The following is a 16,730-nucleotide window of genomic DNA, read 5'->3' as shown; positions in this document are numbered from 1 at the left end:
ACGTAAACATAACCGTTATTCCGGCCTACGATATACTAAGTTGATGTGACAAGGTTGGGTATATTTTCGCCTGTGGGTGGAAACCAAACTTCCTGACCACTAAGCCGCTAGTCCATTATATATGCGACTGAACACCTAAGGATGAAATCTCATACGAAAATTCAAACCTCCTTTGTGTATTAAAAAACAGTTTGTTCTCACCTTAAACCTACCCTGGCAATAACAATTTTTAAAGCTTTATTAAAACAATAAAGATCTCTTAGTCAGTCAAATAAAAAAGGAGACAAGCAAAGTAAGTAAGACAGAACCTTAGTCTATGAATGAACTATTTTTACGTTGTCGTTACATTGATACCAAGCTGTTTCCAGGCAGTTTCATACTCCCGTAATTCCTCGAATACCTTCAGAATATATCTAAACCTTGAAAGAGATATTAGCGCACCAGCCCAGTCCGATTTTGAAATCAAACTGATTATTATCTTTTCTTCATCATCTAACCTTTGACGAAGTTCACCAACAAGTTCACTAATGGTATCAGACAATCCGCTAACTGTTTTCTCAGAACGACTGAGATTCGAAACATCGTGAATCACCTCTTCAACCTTCTCCCTGATGTTCATTACTTCTGACAAAAATTCCGTATCATCCGATTTTCTGAAATCTACGTCATCAGTTGATACACCGTGAAGATGAAGGAGATATTCGTAACGTTCAACAGGCTTTTGCAGACAGCTGTATGCTTTGTTTACATAGGCTGACGCATCCGAAGCAAGTTCTTTTTCATACTGTGTTTTTGCACTAAATTTGTCAGGGTGCAGTAATTTCTGAGTTCGTCGCATCCGATCTCCTAGCTCGATTACATCTACCACAGGTTCCGGATTTGGATAACCCAGAACGTCGAAATAGGACCAATTAGGACTAACCGGCTGCACTTTTCCACATTCACAAAAGAAAGCTAGGTCTTTTACTAACCTGCCGCAGCTCCAGCATGTGCGAAAACTTGACGCAGAGCTGTGAACATGTGAAGTGACGTAAATACAATTATGCCTACTTAAAGATACTGTGACACGATTAGTATTGTACGAAAAATACTTGTGATAGTGATACGGAATTGCAAGACTACGGTATCTGCATAACTTTGAAAACTCCAAGAGCGTCAAGCCACTATAGAAACGCAGTAACGTAGACATCAAGAAAGCCGCCTTCAATACTCAAATGTTGAGAAGACGTAGCCTATTATACTAGTTTTCATAATTAAAAAAAGAAACGAGGAGATATATTTTGACCGCTGTTGTTTTTGATACCGTCGAGATTCGGCCTGTAGTTAAAATTGTCAATAGAAATCTCGGACACTGTTTTTGTTGATAATTCCAATTGTGCATGACTAATATTTATATCTGTACTTTATGAATAGATGAATAAGTAAATCTTTTAGTTAGTTTCTCGGAAAACTTTTGTGTGTGCCTAATCTCTTGAACTGTTCAGATATCACTTTTAAGAGTTAGGATAAGGGGACTGTAGTTCAGGCTTAGCTCGTAAATCATGTTTATCATTATTCAAACACTTCACAACTTCATCTCACTCTTATATTTCTGATTGTTGGCAACCAAAAGTCACTTATATATTTGCTTTGCTGTATATCGTTGTATATTGCTTCACTACCTAACCCTTGTTCTTCGTTAAGTCCTTGTCATACAATCAGAATTCTAGCATGACTATCCATTGTTTTTCATCTGATGTTATGAGCGACGCAGAAGACGTAACGGATAAGCTTGAAAGCAAAGAGTAAACTGAATCCACAAGCATTCCCTTGTGAGTAATCAATTTTTAGAACTGATGGTAGACATGAATGCATAGACACAAATATTTTTAATGCTACTTAACGCGAATGCACGTAAAACGAGCTAGTAATGCGTAAAACTAGTGTATGGAAGTTCCTAAAAGAGTTAAAGGTGAAGATGGATGGCGGCTAACAGTGGAATCGAGGATGCGTGTTTTGTCATATTTCGGACTCGTCTATTGAGTGAACTCTGAAAACCAGATTCAGTGCCATTCACTCCAAACGCCAACGAGTTATCAACTTATCTGCTGAGTTTATATGCGTTTGTAATGCTTTTCAATTAGAGATCATATCGGCTCAAACAGCACTGTAGAATTATGGTCTAATTCGCCATTAATACGGCCCTAATAATAGACCTATCCCTAAAATTGTAGATTTGTCATGGTGTGACTGCCTAATCTATGAGATCTCACGGGAAATTCACATTATTGTTTACACTGACTCATCGTATTGTAACAACCACCAATATACGATGGGTAACACATTTAGGCTGAAGATAGGACAATATATTTAATATGAATAAAAAGTATAGTCTAAGCAAGGATGATCACACCTTTAAGGCCGAGCCATGACATTGGATGAATTTGAATTCATTGAATTCTTTCTTTCTGCCTTTTTCATCGTTGGATTTTTCTCTGCGTTAAGTGTTGAATATCTATTTTCCCAGTTATCTCGTGTTCAGCATTGAGGATTGTGTTGTTAGAGTCCAATTTCATTACTCGTACAACAGAAGAAAACGAATGAAGCAAGGTGTTGGGACTGTGATGTGTAGAATTTGAAATTATAGAGCCTATTCAGGGGTCAAATATTTAGGGTTTTTGACATGGTCACTAGGTTCCGATTGGTTATTTGTTCACAAGATTAGATTTTGCATGGCCCATATGTTAAATCTAGTTTGACTTATGGAAGCCTTATCGACCATGTTGGAAACTCTTAATTGGTCCACAAAATAGTTTATGGGAGATTTAAATTCAGTAAGTGTTTGAATTGACCGGATGTCTACTGGTAACCTATTCCGGAGGCTTGCAGAACGTGTGACATGAGATTTGATTTCAATTCACTTGACGTTCTCGATATTTTCAGCACAATTTCCTGATTTCGAAGGTTACAATTACCATTTTCGGCAAATTCTAATGCCACATAATTTAGTGTAGTTTTGTTATGGAGAACCTTGAAAAGTAATGTAAGGTTAAGGTTACTTAGTCTTAACCATAAGGGATACAGTTTCCATGCTTCATATCCACCTTTATATGATAGGTCTGGTGTGAAAAGTGTCGTAAAGTAGCGTTGTATTTCCTCAACTTTCTGTCCATCTAGGGAGCGTATGGAACAGAACATAACTGGGCAGTATTCTAGTAGGGGTCAAACACATACTTTATAGATAGTCCTTCTGGATTTCTTGAAATGGGAATTACGATTGATAAACCCAATACGTCTATGAGCTTAGAAAAGTTGAGATATATTGCCTGCTCTGTGAAAGAAAGACTTTTTGAATATTTTACTCCTAAATCACAGAAGCTACATAACTGGTTAATCTCCACCTTGTCCAGCTGCAAGTTGAACTGCGAATTAAAAGTGCCGAAATTCATATGCCCAGATTTTTCGGTATCAAGATGGAAAAGCCATGGGTCACACAGGCCTTAGAGTTTATCCAGATCTTTTTGTATCATACGGCTGACATTCAAACTGGGACCTGGATGGAACGCATGTATTACCTTAAGGTCGTCAGTGAATACAAAGGTTTTTCAAGTGTAAAGCACTTGCATACGTCCTTAACATACGTGGCAAACAATAATAGTCCAATGTCTGGGCCCTGAAGAAGACCACTAGCATTGTCCTGAGGGTCGGAAAATTGTTGTCCTATTTTCACTGCCTGTGTTCGACCCTTTGAAAAGGTTGAGATCCAATTATTTATTTTGCCTGCTAGACAGAAAATCGATAATTTGAATATATAATTGTTGTACTTTATCAAACGTTTTGATAAAGTCGAGTCAAAGAATGACAACTAGCTTCCCTTCTTCCCTATTGTTTATTATACAATCAAAGTATTCTAGATAACAGGTTACTCACGACTCTTTGGTGATAAATCCCTGTTGTCAAGGTATAGTCAACTGATGTTTATCTAGACGACTGCTAATTGTTTTCTCAATAATCTCTTCCACAATTCTAGATAAGATGAGAGCGTGGCTAGTCGGGCGATAGTTGACTACATTCAGATTAAATCCCCTCTTGAAGTAAGTGATAATGTGTGTAGCTTTCCATTACCAAGAGAAAATGCCTGGATGAAAAGGCAGATTAAATGTTTTAGTGAGAAGAATAGGAGTACCAGAACTGCCATATTTAATTAAATTAGCCGGTATTCCATCACAACCACTTCCAAAAGAGAAGGTTTTAATGACCTTAATGCACCTCTTACAGTACTCGGCATGAATTCTAGGTCCGCTAATGTATACGCCTTGAGACTGCTGGGTAAACGTTCATTCTGATTACATTTGGTGAATGCCTGTGTAAAAGTGTTGGTAAGCAGCTCACATAGTTATGCTGAGTCTTTTACAAATTCACAATTGACCTTTAGGACAGTGGGAATATTAGATTGGATACAGTTTCTCCTTTCGAGTAACTGCCAAATAACGATTCTTATTTTGTAAATTGGAAAACCATCGCTTGGCTTTTAATCCCCTTGTTTGCCTGAAGCTTCTAATATTGCTAAATACCGGTCGGATATTGAGAACAACCGAAAAGTCACGTTAACAAATGGACCTTCTTCGCGAATTCCTCAGTTTAGATCTGAAATCACAGGGAATAGAACTGGTGCGATTAAGTTCAGACAAGTCTTGGGATTATGATGAAAAATTCTGATTTGACACTGCAGTTACTATAAGAAGAAACCTGTCACAAATAAGACAACGTGGTAGAATTATGGAGCAGGACCAGTCTGTGGGTGCAAAGTTTCTGACAGTAACGTTCGTAAGAGCACTTTCGCGCAATGAGTTGACAGGCTACAACTTTGTGATCTTTGCCTGAAAATTAAGGACAAGTATATCCAGTCCATGCTGGGGCACTGTATACGAAAATTAAGTCTGATAGGCTAGTTTTTCTGGTAGACTTATTGACTATCTGTATCCAACTATTTGAAATCCAATGTCCAGCCTGTCTTCGTAAGAATTGGTACGAGGGGCTCTCGCCACTGTTTCCGGAAGAGGGTTCCACAGCCTACCCGTTCTAACCACAAAATAATTCAAAAAAAGTTTTACGTTAGTTCTTTCTCGATCTCCCCTAAACGGATGACGAGTCATTGAAAAGGACTGTTGACCGGTAGATATGATTTACGATAGAATGTAATTCTCGACACCCTGATGAGATATAACAAATGTCCCACTGGATACTTAATACTGTTGTTCAGCACCAAAACCAAAATTATTGAGAATCAACCTCTGACCAGCTTCCAAGTGACACACATGTCTCCAAGACAATTTATTAATATAGTTTGAATAATATAACAAACAAGATCACAGTTTACGGACGAGTTAATCAGATTTAGGGAAGCCAATCTTAGATGTTGGCACGAAATTCATTCAACCATGTAATACAATAGGAGTTCGGCATTATAGCTGGGGTCATTTTGTGCTTGCTGACTTCTAATTGACTTGAGTGCCAAGCTTCTAAAAATACTGATATTTTTGGAATTGCCTCTATCCAAGATTTCAACATTTTCGTAGTCGAATATTCGTCCACTGTTGTCCACATTCATTGATATAAGTGAGGTTATGTAGTGACATCTACAGGACAATCTGTGAGTCATATATGGAGGGATTGGAACACTGCACTTCTACTTGAAGTCTAGGCTGATGATATTGTAAGGTCTAAACTAAGGTTTGGCTGAAGAATAACTGTCTGGGTAGTTTAGGCACGCTCTATAGCCCAGTTGAAGTCAAAATAAGGTGATCGGGAAAATAACGGTTCTAAATTTCATTATAAATACAAACGTACATTGCCACCCAAACATATATTACCGCCCAGTTATTCAACCATCAATTGCTCCCTCAATAATCGATATAAATTACAATAAATGGATAAATTGATAGGTAATGTAAGAAAAATACTGAGCGCACAAAAATAAGTGTTATTTCATCCCTTTCTAGATATATAAAACAAAATCCGTTCAAAAGATAATAATCTGTTGCTTTATAACACAAATTGTTTCCAATTCTGGAAAAGTGCTGAAATAAAATATTACCATCTTAAGTGGCATCAAAAACACTAACAAAATGTATAACTAAAGAAACCAATAGGAATAAGTTGCAGATGTATGCATGGAGGGATTTTCCCACACAAAACCTTGAAAATGGATCTTACAGATATTATTCAGAAGAACGATGTAAGCTCTGCTTTCAACTTATCCAGCTCAGACAATAAATTCCACCAAAATCATTCACCTGAGCTACAAATCTTCACCATTTAGGAATATTTTTCTTGCCCTTCGAATTTGTCCCGTTATAGATGCGTCTGATCCTCTCCCAATCATATCGACGCCCATGTACGTACAAGCTTCCGCATCATCTCAAGCTTTCCTGAAATAGGTAGGTCTTCAATAATGGGTCAACAGCTGATAGGAAAAGTAAGATCCAAAGTATACAGCTTTGTATGGCATCAATCCCCAATCTAAACGCATTTGTGAGCGACGGATCAGATGCTTTGAAAATCCTCATAAAGAATCCTACCTGACATCATAGCTATTCTTCTTCGATGCTTAGCTCTGTTTTAATTATATTAGTTTTCATTCGGACTTGACTAATCATAATTTGGCAGTTGTTTTTAACGAAGATTTATGATTGCCTTTATTGTTCTGTTTTGTTCTTCTATGCTCACGGACTATTAACGATGAGGTCTTGTTTGACTGGACTCACTGGTGGCACGTGAAAGATTTTTTTAATGCTACACAGCCTTCTATTGGGAACATTCACTTGTAAACTTGGTTCGTGAGGTCAGAATTTTGATCCCATACCACTGTCTATTCCCAACTACGTAGCAGAGGTATTTAGTTGCTACGTTTTTACGATCCTTTTCACTAGAGAAGCGTTAGGCTACATAGACGATGAAAAACATCGTTGATGTATTTCACGTCATTTGATATGACTTTTTATTGCTATTCATTACTGCAAACATCACCCACGAACCTTTTGTTTTAATATGACTTTCGACTTTGGGTGGCTCAAGGAATTTACGTGCACTGTGCAAAACAAGGCAGTGTTTGGCTTAATCAGATTGAATTTGGTTTTGTCTAGTTGTATTCTACATTCGGTCCGGATACCTGAATTTCAGCCGTTACATTGTGACGGACTTCTTAGAGGTGGCCTTCTAATGACTTATATCATTCTAAACACTTCTGTGCATCCCTTTAAAACTAACTTCAGCTTAGTCTAGATACAAACCTTAGTGGTAACACCCAGAAACCGAAGATGCAATACCCTAGAACGGACCGTAGGCACACCTTACACTCCTTAAGAGAAGTCAGATGCTGGAATTCGCTGCCGACTGAGCTAGTTCAAGCGACTTCCCAGGAGTCCTTTAAGAGGGGACCTAACATATTCTCAAGGACTAAGAACAGTACCTCATTATGATTCACCAATCCCTTTTTCTACATTATCATTAAACATACCTAGGTTCTGACCTGGAGGTTTCGGTGATCCACTGCTACTAGACATGGAAGCCCGTTAAGCGAAAGTCTCTTCTATTCCTTCCAGAACCATTTGACCCATCACTATGATGCGAAATCTAAGTACTAGCAGTTCGCTAATTCTCTGTTTAAAACAATTCCACTTCAAAACCCTGAAAAGCTCTACGAATGACTTCGAAACCGAAAATCTAATAGTGCTTCTTAGTTATCTTCATCTATGATAAAGACCGTCAACAGATGCTAGTTTTTAACCAGCTGGGCTATTAAGAAGACAGGCTTCAGTACCAGACCAAGCTTGTCGATAAATTTGTCTCCAGTCCGAAAAGCTTATTCCGTTACGCAGCTTCTCTTCGACAAGGCAAAACTGGAGTTTCCCAACTGCTAGTTCCTAATGGTCCGACCAATAGCGACGGTGATGCCGCTAGCCTTTTGTCTGAACAATACTCTCAGACATTCCAGCCGACCCCACATCAACTATACTGACGAAAGTTTCACCTGTACAGGATTTTCCGAAATGGACCTGAGTGCTGACCTGGTGCTCCGTAAACTGCAGCACCTAAGAAAAGACACTTCTCCAGGTCCAGATATGATTCATTCTGCTATATTGAGGGAAGCAGCTTCAATTCTGGCATCACCACTTAGCGTGATGTTTCCACACTCTCTAAGCCGAGGCAAACTACCGGAAGTTTGGAAGCTGGCTCACATCACACCAAGTTTCATCTGACTTATTTCTTTTTGCTGATGATGTGAAACTTTGGAGAGAGATACGTAACCATAAGGATATACTAGTACTTCAGGAGGATCTGACTCGACTTCAAAGTTGGGCAGACGACAACGGACTTACCTTCAACACTTCAAAGTGCAAAGTAGTCCATCTGCGACACGTTGCAGACTATAGTTACAACTTAGGAAACTCCCCTCTATAAGTTTCTCAAGTCGAAAAAGATTTGGGAGTTACCTCCTACATTTCAAAGTGTAACGTAGTCCATCTGAGACATGTTGCAGACTACAGTTACAACTTAGGCAACTCCTCTCTAGAAATATCCCTAGTTGGAAGAGATTTAGAAGCGCTGTCACCCTACGACCTGAAGTCGTATGCGAACTGTGACAAAAACGCCTTTCAAGCAAACCTTGCACTGGTAACATTGAAGCGCAGTTTGATGGAAGAACTTTCCACATAATCGTCAACAGTTTTATTCGCCCCCATTTAGAGTGAGGAAACATAGTATTTCCTACCTCCCTCCAAAAGGATAAAGACACTCTGGAACGTATCCAACGTCAAGACACGAAATCAGTTCGGGGACTCAAATTCAAACCTTACGAAGAGCGCCTCCAATCACTTAACCCCTACCCGTTAGAGTACAGGCATCTTCGAGGTGACCTTCTTATGACTTACAGTATCCTTAATACTTCTGGTCATCCCCCTAAACATCTTCCTATGCCTAGTCACAATACTAACCTAAGAGGTAACACCCAGAAACTGGAGACCCAACACAGAAGAACAGACTGCAGACACAACTTCTATTCCGTAAGAGTTGTCAAATTCGCTGACGACTGAGCTAGTCCAAGCGACTTCCCAGGAGTCCTTTAAGAGGAAACTTGACTTATTCTTAAGGACTAAGGATAACATATTATTTTGATTTACCAAATTCTTTTCTTCTCCTCTATTATCGTTAATATACCTAGGTTCTTGCCTGGAAGTATTGGTGATCCACTGCTACTAGACACGGAAGCCCGTTAAGCGAAAGCTTATTCTATTCCGTCCTCAGCCATTTGGACCATTTGAAGTGACAGTATACATCGACATTGGGCCTACCGAAAAACGGTGGTGCCCGTAGCAGATATAATATAAATGTTACACTCTCGAAACATTAATATGTAGTAAATATTCTGTGAAACATATCTAATTGTTTAACATGAGTAAAACTGACGAAGGTCACTTGGGAATAATTTCCACAGCTGTCTCTTGAAGGTCATTACTGCCAGAAATGGAACATGAAGTTGACGGTCTGTTTTGGAGACACAAAGGTCGTGGTTCCTTGTGGTTTAGGGAACTTAACGGTTAGAGACTTGACTCTTAGTGGTTTGAGGAGAGTTAGGCATACTTTACCGAAGGTTTGTTTTCTTATTTCCTACATGAACATTTTATCATTACAATGATTCATTAATACTTAACTGTTTCGAAATACACAATCTATCCTTTATGATAACTTATCACCATTAAATGATGATTTTGTAGCTCGGACCACAGGATCGTATTGTCGTTCACAGCATCAATGTTGCTAGAGATGGTGGTATGCTTGATTGGGATGATTTGGTCTGCGATGTAGTAGACGATCGTGAAATGGTACGTTTCCCACTAATATCCCCGTCATAAAATTTTGTTGCGGCTTTTATTACTTTTTTGCCACCATAAGTTCCTCTGAATTCTGAGAAAATGCGTAAAAATCTTGTAAAACACGTTTTGTCTGTTTGTTACTTATATTGCAACATACGCAGATATATATGTACATATATATATACTGTCTGAGTGTTTCTGATGGAATGGTTCCTGTAATACCTTTCCACTGCCTGATTATTTCTATATGGATGATTAGCATTACAAATACCATTTAATAAACAAAAGGTATTGTCAATCTTTGTCAAGTTAGAGTTTGGTAGTTCCCACCAACTATTCGTATATTTTTTAAGTATAGTTCGACTCATATCTTAAAAGGATATAATGTATGTTTAAAATCTAAAGCCAGTGTTTTACAGTTTTAGTCAGCCTCCTAACGCAGTCGAAAAAAGAGCTGTAAACAATCTTAAATAACATTATACTTTGTTTTCTCTTCTACCTATCCCGTCATCCTTCTTACCTTCCCTTATGCTTTTATAACATCATGTAACCAATCTTCTTGTATTCATATTGCATCGATTTTAAATTCGAATAACATTGCACGACATGTAGTAACTTTCAAAGTTGTTGGTTTTTCATCTTTTGGTAGGTTACTGCTCACTTTTCGATTGCCACTTTATCAAACAATGTCAAGGATTCTTGTCCAAATCGACCCTCAACTGGTCTTGATTCGATATTTCAATCACTTTCAACACCCCTAGTTGTCGATTTATGTTCTGATAGTGCCCTCGAGCCTTCATTTCATAGCCCCATCCAGTCTAGCGGGGCTAGTGAATTTAGAGATAGTGGGTTGAATCTCGCACCTCCTTGCGGAATCGGATTAAGACAAACCGATATCAATGGTCATATCGCAAGCAGGCTTCTGCGTATCGGAGATGGAAGTACAAGCAGTAGTAACTTAAGCTTAAATCTAAGTAATGATAGCTGTGGATTGCATCAACCAAATGGAGCGCATACATCTCAGTTCCCTGGTGATATCCAAGAATGGTTTCTGAATGAGTCTTCCCATGACTCCAATGTGGCGCTGCGTGAGTTGTTGATATATATTTTGGTCGTTTGTAACACTTTATTTTCACATAAAAATAATGGTGGACTTTACGTGTGGAATTTATAACTTTGATATGCTAGCTAAAGGTTGTAACTTATTTACCAAGTAATGTTTATATTCTCAGCATTGGACTTCACTCCTTGAGGAACAGGTGTACTATCGAGCTAATACTTAAAGGTGAAATTTCACAAATCTACTATTTATTTGAGCCTTATGAAGAGGCTCATGCTTACTGATCGGAGTCTACAAAATAGCTCTAGTCGTAGTTAAAGCTTCATAAGATTTGGCTCATACTCAGCTACGGTGTCACAAGTGCAAACATCCCCTAGCCTTTCTCAGAAGTTTTATTAGTATACTGAATCTAACAAACGCTGATATTTATCTGTTTACCTGATCAGTGTAAACTCTATGTCTCTGATCATCGTTGATAGTATATCGTACTGATAATTACAGTGTTAGATAATTCATAAAATAACCGGTGTACCTTTTACATTTAAGAGACTAAAATTCACTCCGTGAATTAAATGAAACTGGGTGACAAAGACCTGGTTTACGTACTCGGCTTCAAGCTTGTATCAGTATAATATCTAGCAATATAAACTGTAGTGGATGGGTGGGTATTCAAACTTATAGCCCAACGTGTGAAAATCAAGTACTTTAAGCATTAGATCACCACTCCATTCGAGATAGTAGATAGACCGATTGATTGCTTGTTGTAATAGTTACCTCTTTACCTCAATTTTTTGAAACACTATTGAATATACTCTAACTAGGTGCTCTTATTTATGGTTATAAGGGAATACAAACTACGAAGTGCTGGTGGGGGCGTGAGTGGTGAGATTGATGCACGTATAATGAAAGCCAGAGCGGCTTATGCCAATCTGGGCCATCTTTGGCGCCTTCGTGATGTTAGTCTGTCTGTAAAAGGTCGGATCTACAACGCGTCGGTGAGAGCAGTTTTGCTCTATGCTTGTGAAACCTGGCCTCTCCGAGTTGAGGATGTTAGACGTCTCTCTGTGTTCGATCATCGTTGTCTCCGAAGGATTGCTGACATTCAGTGGCAACACCATGTTAGTAATGCAGAGGTTCGGCATCGTGTGCTCGGGCGCAGAGACGATAATTCAATTGGTGTCACCATCTTGAAACACCGACTTCGATGGCTTGGACACGTTTTACGAATGTCGTCCCAGAGAATTCCTCGTCCTGTATTATTTGCCGACTCTGGGACTGGTTGGAAAAAGCGGAGAGGAGGTCAGTGTATGACATGGTGTCGTGGTATGAAAGAAAGCTGCAAAGGACTAGCTTCTGTTGGTTCTTCACGAATCACTGGCTGGGGTCCGAGAGATGGTGCAACACAGTGGCCAGAGACGTTATCAGATATGGCTCAGAATAGAAGCCAGTGGCGATCCTGCTGTAACCTTCTACTTTCTTCATAAAGAGTGGCTATAACTTTCCTAACTGAGAAAGCTCTTCTGGTCGTATATTTCAGTTCCCCCCATCACTACTCTTCTCCTTTTCTTTTTTTCCTTCTTTTATATATACGCATCTTCTTCCTTCTCCTCCCATTCTCATTATTTTGTATGGCGCATATGTATCCGGTGCCCTTTGTACCAATATATATGTGATTAAATAAATAAATAAAAATAAACAAACTACGAATGCATCTACTCTCATCGCTATCTGTTTCGAGCCATGTCATAAACCATAGCTAATTAATTATAAACCTGTTACTCAAATTTGTGCCTCAACCTTCGTTTGTACATATTGAGATTAGTTGTCTTTTGTTGTAAATGAAGTAAGAGTGGCTACGGGAAAAGCTTAGGAATATGAATACAGTGATCTTAAGTGCTGTTAGAGGTATGAGGGCAGTTATCACTTCCCGGTTGCCCACACCGTGGAAGGGTTCTTTTAGAGGTAGCTGAAAAGGGAATTGGATTAGAAGTGGTCTTATTGACCTGAGAGCGTGACCGCAGTGCCCAAGGGACAACTGCTTAAGTTCAGTCACACACGACCTTTTTGTGGGTAATTTTTGTGTTAGCTCCGTACTTGTTGGGACCTTACTGCCGGAGACGGATATCCGTGGGATAAGGCGAGGCGTGCACTTTTAGGATCGACCTTTTCTAACCCCACCCCTCCTTGTGGGAAGGCAGCATCGCTGTTATGCTGGTTGTCTGAAGGAAACGCCTTACTGCCGTCACACTTCTGTACAGTCAGCAGTACGACTTCGCCTTCGGACCTTTGGTTTGCTGATTTTAGTCTTACCGCTCTTCAACCGACCTGTCTGTGCAGCCAGTATAGCTCGATTGGTTCACCACGTCAAGGTAGCAGCAACGGTCGGGACGGGAAAAGCTAGAAGCGGCCGAACGATGACGTGGAGTTAGTCCATAAAGTCGCTGATTTTTTTTACTGAATCGTGTTTGTGCACTCTTTGTCTCCGCTCAGGTCCTAAGTCTCAAGACTATCTTGTACATTTTATCCTAAGATCCCACCCTTTTTTTCTTGGTCCCTATTGTCTACGCCTAATCTTTTCTACTGATATTTATATTGATACCTCTGCTACTCTGGCATTTGTCCTGATAATTTCTTATCGCTGCGCTAATGTGGCATGGTACCTTGAACTGGCATATATGTTCTAAGTCATACGCTGCATATGACTGGCTGACTGACTGACCGTCGGTTGATACAAACTGCCTCGTCTGGGTCCTCACGACGACCGTGTGCACATTTGTGCAATATCCTACATCATCACAACTGTCTGACTCTATTGTGTTACACTAATTCTCATTTGTGAGTTACCAGGCTTTCGTTTGTAATTATTGTTTTCTTTTTTACAGATCCCAACACTAAAGTTAATTGTGTTTCAGCAATATCCTCTTCCGACAATAATAAGAAATGTTTTACAACCTCTCCAGCTTCTCAGTCACCACCTACTTGCTTCAATACAGCATCAAGTACATGTGAACAAATGAAAAGCTCTCCTGTTTCGTGCAATAAATCCTGTTTGAATAGTATCACCATAAACGATACAGCGAAGCACTGTCAAAGAACACTTTCACCAAATGTCTTTGAAATGGTTAGTTCGTTATATATATATATATATATATATCATGAGTCGATCAGATTTATTTTTATGGATACGTTTAGTGGTTTCACCTGTCGATTTTACACCAGTAAAATTGCTTGAATATCGGTTAGCTTTGGTTTTTATGTCTATGAACTACTAAACCAGGGAATCTTTTAAAATGTAGTTGCACACTAAATCCATACTTATTTATCCAGCAATGTATTGTCAACTTCACATTTAAACTGCAGTAAATATTAATGGATATAATTATTGGGGTTTATTTACTTTTTATCTCAGTCCGCTTTGATGCATTCATCAAATTTAATCGTGAACCTTGCATTTAAACACTTTAGTTCTGATTTTCCTTAATGATATAGATCTCGTTACATATTTCAGTTTACAAAAACATAAGTTGTCATTTTTCTTATCTGAAATAGAGTGGAACTTTACATTCTGTTGAATTCACTGAAGAATCCATACTTCAAAATATCTCAACAAGAGATGTAGCGAACGATTAAAACTTATAGGAAAGATCTTTAAAAAGGTAGGATATACGTATATGACAAAACGAATCGTAGACAAATTTTAAGCAGCTAATCATTAGTAAAGCCATGTTGTGTACCATGTTTTACCACAAACTTCAATTATCTCCGAAGAAAGAATATTAGTGCACTGTTTGTTGTTCGTTTACTGATCGTTCTAGTATCTTAAACAGTTTAAGTTGTTGATTCTCGATTAAATTTAACATTTTAGCATTTAATAGTTATAAATATGAAATAGATCCATCTGTGTTAACCTTATTTGTCTATAGTGCTCACAAACTCATTATCTATTCATAAATCACATCGTCTATGGCCAATTTTTCCACTGCTACTGATACTTTTACTAATTATGCTGTGGAATTTGTTTTGGAAATTCACTTCATTTTACTGAGTCAGTCGATCATTCAGTCACAACATAGAACCTCCTACTTTTGTACATAGATTCAAGTTGACACACTCCATTAGCACAGACAGATGAAATCGTCAGACCGGATCTCAGAGTAATAGAGATAATAACAATATTAGTGGTAGTAAAAAAGTTCAAACATCGAAGATAAAAAATTTACAGCCAATTTACGAACTTAGGATCTAAGGAAAGACAAAGAGTGAATGTATCTATGCCATTGTAAATGATCCTCAGTCATATCACCCAAAGTATCCAACCTTTGGTTATGTTGATGACGTAAATTCTGATGAAGTAGCCTGTACATACCTACATGGTTCAGTTCAACAGTCAGTGTCTTCATGGACTGATGCCATGTCTTAGTTTAAACGCTCATAACTTTCCTCCAACCTACTGCCATATTAGCCATAATCGCCTATCGATTTAATCTATGAATAAGCACACATAATACATGTCCCAACCATCTCAGTCAATAAAGATTCACTACCTCGTCAGTTCATTTGCCATACGTACCTAGTACTCTGCATCTAACCCCATAATTGTTAACTCGATGGTCTCAAAATATACGAGCAATGTTTTGAAGATACCTGTGATCGCATGCAAGTAATCTACTGATGTCCTCTACTCTTAATGGCCATGTTTTACACCTTTAAAGTAGGATAGCAAACTGTTGCTCGATAAACTCATCCTTTTGTTGGTAAATGGATATCCCGCCTACGCCACAAGTGACTCAAGATGGCAAAAGCCAATCGATTCTTCTAAATACGTACCGAAATTCCGTCAGACACCAGACCATCAGGACTGATGAGACTTCTGAGGTAAGTGAAGTAGTCGATGCGTCCAACTACTTCACTCCCTATCGTTAATTCAAGTGATGACACAAGCCAATCCCTAAGCAGCATTTTGGATTTGTAAGAAGAGAACCGTATCCTGAACATACTTGCATTTTTGATTAAGGTGGTCAGAAGACTGCATTTTATCATTGTCTTCACCAAAAAGAACTATATCAATTGCATATTCTTAGTCGACAAGTGGATCTCGTGGTAGAAGATCAACCCCCGAAAAGCCAGTTGGTGAAAGTACTATCTCTAAAAGCACTGTGCTGACGTGGTATGGGGACTTGGACGGATGCAAATGCATTCCAGGTTCCACTTCTAATTACAGATTTCCATTATCTTGTAGACTTTGACCAAAAAACCTGTAATTTATCATTAGACTTCAACTGATGTCTACTAACTTCATATATTTGTTTATCACTTGGCTTAGCCGAATTTTCCCACATCATGTTTCTAATCAATATCACATCGAGTTTATTGGTGAATTAGCTAGTTTGGCCACACATCATAGTTATCTCAGACAATATCCCTTTTTGAATTCACTTAGTATTGTTTGTTTGGATCTTCCCATCGATGTGTTTAGGACTGCAACTGGTCAGTCTCTAATTGGCATATGTGCATACTGTGCGTATTGCCTCGATATACCTTAATTCACAAGCATGGTAAGCAGAGATGGATAGTGGCTAGCAGTGGAATCCAGGACGCGCGTTTCGTCCTATTTGGGACTCGTCAGCTGGATGTACCTGCATCTCAGAGTTGATGTTCACTCTGGGACTCGAACCCAGTACCCTCGCTTCAAACGCCATCGCGTTATCCACTCGGCCACTGAGTCCTGATAGCCACTTGCTTGTGCGATGGGGTGAAGTTTGAATTCACTTAGTATTGTTTGTAGAATGTTCCCATCGATGTGTTAGGACAAACTT

General features: G+C 38.8%; 2 protein-coding genes and 1 non-coding gene across 3 annotated transcripts in view; 1 reads left to right on the top strand and 2 right to left on the bottom strand.

Moving 5' to 3' along the window:
- Positions 1 to 212: 212 nt before the first annotated feature.
- On the bottom strand, positions 213 to 1,189 carry Smp_065650 (putative co-chaperone protein HscB, mitochondrial precursor (Hsc20); the record flags this gene model as incomplete). Its single annotated transcript, XM_018794999.1, has 1 exon — positions 213 to 1,189. The coding sequence occupies one exon, from the start codon at positions 1,187 to 1,189 to the stop codon at positions 332 to 334; it is 858 nt and encodes a 285-aa protein (XP_018649355.1). The 3' UTR covers positions 213 to 331.
- An 8,265-nt stretch (positions 1,190 to 9,454) lies between these two features.
- Smp_157550 (cell polarity protein) overlaps positions 9,455 to 16,730 on the top strand; it is a gene marked incomplete at its 3' end in the record, with an annotated part of 68,511 nt that continues 61,235 nt past the window's right edge. Inside the window, exons 1-4 of the mRNA XM_018794997.1 lie at positions 9,455 to 9,631; positions 9,756 to 9,863; positions 10,504 to 10,942; positions 13,797 to 14,035. Of these exons, the coding sequence (XP_018649354.1) occupies positions 9,512 to 9,631; positions 9,756 to 9,863; positions 10,504 to 10,942; positions 13,797 to 14,035 (906 nt within the window). The 5' untranslated portion in view covers positions 9,455 to 9,511. The remainder of the gene's footprint in view (positions 9,632 to 9,755; positions 9,864 to 10,503; positions 10,943 to 13,796; positions 14,036 to 16,730) is intronic.
- Positions 16,570 to 16,635, bottom strand: Smp_tRNA_01872_Gln_TTG.1.1. Its single transcript has one exon. It is a non-coding gene (tRNA).

Source organism: Schistosoma mansoni, chromosome 1 (genome assembly GCF_000237925.1).
Source record: "Schistosoma mansoni strain Puerto Rico chromosome 1, complete genome".
In the NCBI taxonomy this organism is placed as follows: Eukaryota; Metazoa; Platyhelminthes; class Trematoda; order Strigeidida; family Schistosomatidae; genus Schistosoma; species Schistosoma mansoni.
The sequence above is the reverse complement of the archived record's forward strand: the minus strand, read 5'-3'. Positions and strand labels throughout refer to the sequence as shown.